Here is a 5,019-nt window from a genome sequence, read left to right as displayed (position 1 = left end):
ATTGTGAACCCATCCTTTAATGTACATATTAGGAGGCCTTTTAGCATTTGTACAGAAAAACACTGAAACTGATGAAGAAAAAATGAGGACAGAATGAAGAAATGAGTCATGGATCAAGATGTCACCACCCAAGAGCTGATTATGTCCAGTATTGCTCCTTGTTCACCTCTTATAGACCAGTGATTCTGCAGCCACATATTTTAAAACTGATTTGAGAGAAATACTCTGATGGTGGCAACATCTTTTCATGACCTCTGTTTTGGATTTTCCTATCAAATAACAGGCATAGTTGGAAGGGCTTTGTCATAAACTATCATTATAACAGTGCAGAGGAGACGCTGGTGCGCAACCAAATGGGTCCTAATATGGGTGAGTCAAGCTTCTCACAGGGGGTTGGATTTTGCAATTTGATCCTCTCCATAATCTCTGTCTTGACTAAAACCAGCATTACACCATCATTTGAGAATTATGACCTTTTCACAGGATTTCACCGTAATTTCAACTGCTGTTACTGCTGAACTGTGTGCAAAGGTTCAAACGCTGCTCTCTCTCTCTCTCTCTCTCTGTCTCTCTCTCTCTCTCTCTCTCTCTCTCTCTCTCTCTCTGCTTCTATCTCTCTTCCAGTTCAGTTTAACAAGCTTTATTGGCCTGACATTTCAGATGTGTTGCCAGAGCACAATTACGATCATGAAAGGACAATGATAAGGAATGAAATTAACAAAAAATAATGTGAATAACAATATTATTCTTCCACACACAAACACATTCTGCATGAACATACTAATTTCCCTCCTCTCTTTCACACAAAACACACATTAAATCAGCCAGCAGCCACAGAGCCCCACCCTTCACAATACTTTATCATGACAACACATTTATCATTTGCTCTGAATCAGTCCTCATAAAAGGGGCCAAAGTGCAACACTGATAACACCTGTTTCCACAATGGCTCTTTTAATTCAGTTAGTCCGTGTTTGTGTTCACATTCAGTGTTTCCGTACCAAACCATGTGTGTTCTTGTTACTAGGTGACAGGAGGTAGACAGAATACACGTAACACTGTGTTGAAATCCTCCGGGGCAAAGATTAGTCAACCATTTGGGTGTGTCTTGTTTAAAAAAACTCTCTGGGCAAACCTCAGGGTCATTCATTTTTATTTGATCACATAACTTGCACTTTTCTTCAAGGTTTTCCTGTTCTGTTTGAGTTTTGAGAGCATCAAGTGTAAAAGAACTTTCTGAGTGGTCTTTTCCCCCTAAAACTCCCAATGCTTTCCACACTGGTGCTGTTAACCATTGTTCACCCTTTCCTGACAACACTGTTACATAACATGGATTTCCACAAGCCCATTCCCCACCTCCCAGAATGTAACTCAGTTGCCATGACAACTGTATAAACAGAGAAATGTCATGGAAAAAAAAAAAGCAGGCTCTCATCATTTCTGAAAGTCCAGTAAAGTCACAAAACAACGCAGCTCGTATTCACCAGCAGATTTTATTTTTCAGACGGGACACACAAACACACACTCACAGAGAGTCAAGCATTTCTTCTGAGTTGTTTCATAAACTTTAACTCGGACTTCATTATCACCATAGCTCAGGTATTTTCAGTACAGTTTCACTTTTCTCATGTAACAGCTTTTCTTAGTCAGAGTGTGTGTGTGTGTGTGTGTGTGAGTCTGAGAACAGCTTGTCCTGCCAGTTAGACCTTCTAGCTGGAAGTTTTCACAGTGGTGGTTGTGACTGTGGTCTTAGAGCCCCCTGTTGAAAAAAAAAAAAAAAAGAGAGAAAAAAATATCATGGCAGTGCTTCAAGCTTTCATTACACTAACTTCTCTGTGGTTATGTAATGTCTCATTAAAACATACGTCACTTACCTGAGCTGATGGGCCTAAAAGAGAGACAGAGGGATGAAAAAAAGAGAGATAACAGTGAGTGCATTGTTGTTTAAGTAAATGTGTGAATTTTGGTCTAAATTGTTTCATGAGTCCTGCACAACTAGGTCTACCTGGACTCCTCTGTTTCCAGCAGGCTCCTGTAGGTGGCGATCTCCTGCTCCAGTCTGGTCTTGATGTCCAGCAGCATCCTGTATTCATGGCCCTGCTGCTCAATGCTGGAGCGCACGTTTGCTAGATCTGCTTCAAGCATGTTGATCGTGTTCTGGAAACCGGCGAGCATGGCGCTGTAACGAGCATCTGTCTCTGCCAACGTGTTCTCCAGAGCGCCTTTCTGTTAGAGATAAAAGCAGAAAAGAAGCTGAATTCATGCAGGTGAATCGCAAACACAAAAAACACCTGCAAACCTATTAATTGTGGTAGTGTGAGTTGTGACAGTTCTGACAATTCTTTATCCACCAGCCACACCCTGGATTGTATATGTCAGACATGTACTATATGTCAGACACAAAAGCATGCATGTGTTTGTATAGTATTCTCTATTCCTTTACAAAGGGATAATTTGCACAGAGACCTATGCATGGTGTTTTTCATTCTTTCCTTTATGCATTTTAGCTGCGCCCAGAGTGTTACACAGAAGCAGTGGGCTGTTCTTTCACAGAGTGTTGAAAGATTAACTCCAGCTGGGCACAGATAACCCACCGGAGTACAAAGTTTGGGCCATCCAGTCCAGCATTCCTTCAGCTTTCTTCAAGCTCTTTTATGTCTCCCAGAATTTGTGCAGATGTCTGTGAAATGTTTTCCTCCTCCTCGCTCCTCCACAGCACCCATCTCTCCTATCTTTCTCTCCCTCCCTTCATTCTTTCAACAAAGCCTCCTTCTCTGACCGCTCCCCCTCTGCTCTTAACCCTCTACCCTCTTTTTCTTCATGTCCCCTGACAAGACAGGGATCTGAGAATTTTGTTCATATAAGGCAAGATCAGTGGGACGTGAACAGATGGTCTGTGTTCAGGGTTTTTTTTTTTTTCTTTTCTCACCATGCTGAGCTGAGACTGCAGCTCAATCTCCAGGCCCTGCAGTGTGCGCCGGAGGTCACCCATCTCTGTCTTGGATGTCTGGATTGACTCTGTGCTGATAGCCACTTCCTTGGACAACGTTGCCGACTAGAGCAAGAAACACAGACACAGTTAGAAGTCGTGGTGATTACCTGTCTGAGTTTCACTGAGATTATGTTTAATTACAGGTTCAACTCCTGAGGGAGTAAAACCCAGTGATTTGCAACGTGTGTGTTATGGTGCTTTTGTTTATCTGAGAATTTTCTCACCTTCTCATTAAACCAAGACTCCTGGTCGCGACGATGTTTGTCATTGATGGCTTCATACTGGGCGCGGATCTCCTCCAGGACTTTGTTGAGGTCCTGCTGGGGTGCAGCATCAACCTCCACGTTGACTGTGCCAGTGAGCTGAGAACGCAGTGCTGCCAGCTCCTGAACAACCATGGTTGGGGGGGGAGGGAGAGTCATCATTAATACCCTTTTTCATACAGTTTTATAGGTGTGATTGAGCAAGGTACTGTTGTCATAGCAAGCACAGTAATAAGTACAACTAGAAGATGTGCATCAGGTACCTCTGCATGGTTCTTCTTGAGGTAGGCCAGCTCATCCTGCAGGCCTTCGATCTGCATCTCCAGGTCAGCCTTGGTCAGAGTGGTCTGATCCAGCAGGCGACGCAGGTTGGCGATGTCAGCCTCGACTGACTGGCGCATCATCAGCTCATGTTCGAATCTAATTTGTTTGGAGAGTAGAGAACATGTCAGACAACCCTAATCCCTAAATTATTGGTGTAGACAAGATGAATAGTTCTAGTCTGGAGAGTCATACTCACTTGGTTTTGAAGTCATCAGCAGCCAGTTTGGAGTTGTCAATCTGGAGGAGGATGTTGGCATTGCCGATGGTGGCAGCGGCGATCTTAAGTGAGGAACAACATTGGGAGTTGGTCAAAAGACAAAGGTCTCACTTCACTGGTTAATTTTGCAGTTACATGCAGTAGCATCAACTAACTTAAAACTTATCAGTTAACTTCTCAGCTGTATCAGAAGCATCACCCTTTTAAGTCCCACAGCTACATCTGATTTGGCAACATGGGGTCATACTCCTATGCAGAGTATAACCTTCTCTTGTTTATTTTGTGGTTTTACACGTTATACATCATTATTTATAGTCAAGGCTTCAGAAGCTCAATAGATCATGCAGACTCTAGTTATGTCTGTAATGTGTCTAACCTTTTCCAACCCTCCCTTGATAATCATTAACAGTACGGTAAACAGTTAACTCGTCTGGTTGAGGCTGGCAACCACTATACCTTGTCCTTAAGGTCGTTGATAATGGCCCAGTAGTTGCTGTAGTCCCTCTCTGCTGCAGGGCCCTTCTGCTCGTAGTACTCTCTGATCTGCTTCTCCAGCTTGGTATTGGCAGCCTCCAGAGAGCGAACCTTCTCCAGGTAGGAGGCCAGACGGTCGTTCAGGTTCTGCATGGTGGCCTTCTCATTCAGGTGCACGTTGGACTGGTCCAGGGCGTTGGACAGGTCGAATCCACCAGACCCATAGCCACCACCATACCCAGAGGAGACGGTGCGCATGGTGGTAGAGGAGATGCGAGGGCCTCCCCTGAGGCTGTATCCTGACACGCTGTGAGCCTTGGGGGCAGCGCTTGATGTGTAGCTGCGGCTCTGTCTGGTGATCATGGCAGGGCCAGTGTGCACGCTGTAGCTGTACGACATGATGGCTGACTGTCTGCTGGTGAAGAGAGGAGACGAGGAGAAAGGACCGTTATACAGCTGTAGACTGTAGCAGGACTCTGGAGTTTGATAGAGGGAGGCAGCCTCCTGATATAGTGCTGGACCTGGGGCGGGCCTGGCTGGGAGGAGGGAGGTTGGGAGGGAAAGAGGGAGTTTTCCTTTACAGTTCAGCTTGGCAGAACCACCGTTTGTTTTCCTTTGAGGACCAGGGTCCGGTTTCTTTCCTCTCCTGTGAGGACACTGTTATGGAATGTGTGTGTGTGTGTTTCTGCTTCTGTTTGTGTGTGAGGGAAAGGGGGCTGTGTTGGTCTGTCAGGATCTCATTGAGTGTG

At 44.9% G+C, this 5,019-nt stretch overlaps 1 protein-coding gene across 1 annotated transcript; it reads right to left on the bottom strand.

Annotated features, from left to right (window-relative positions):
- Nucleotides 1–1,474: 1,474 nt before the first annotated feature.
- krt94 (keratin 94) lies at nt 1,475–4,763 on the bottom strand. The gene is made up of 8 exons (XM_044346173.1): nt 4,253–4,763; nt 3,776–3,858; nt 3,519–3,675; nt 3,217–3,378; nt 2,930–3,055; nt 2,006–2,226; nt 1,875–1,888; nt 1,475–1,759 (listed from the first exon to the last, which is right to left on the bottom strand). Exons 1-8 carry the CDS (start codon nt 4,667–4,669, stop codon nt 1,710–1,712), a joined length of 1,230 nt encoding a protein of 409 aa, XP_044202108.1. The 5' UTR covers nt 4,670–4,763; the 3' UTR covers nt 1,475–1,709.
- Nucleotides 4,764–5,019: the final 256 nt, after the last annotated feature.

This window comes from Thunnus albacares, chromosome 3 (assembly GCF_914725855.1).
Source record: "Thunnus albacares chromosome 3, fThuAlb1.1, whole genome shotgun sequence".
NCBI lineage: Eukaryota > Metazoa > Chordata > Actinopteri > Scombriformes > Scombridae > Thunnus > Thunnus albacares.
Note: the sequence above shows the minus strand (reverse complement) of the source record. Positions and strands in the feature narration are given on the sequence as shown.

Coding starts and splice junctions, on each gene's coding strand:
- krt94 (XM_044346173.1), bottom strand. CDS start 4,669: ATGTCGTACAGCTACAGCGTGCACACTGGCCCTGCCATGATCACCAGA. Junction 3,859..4,252: donor TCAACGACCTTAAGGACAAG/GTATAGTGGTTG, acceptor TCCTCACTTAAG/ATCGCCGCTGCCACCATCGG. Junction 3,379..3,518: donor TCAAGAAGAACCATGCAGAG/GTACCTGATGCA, acceptor ATGGTTGTTCAG/GAGCTGGCAGCACTGCGTTC.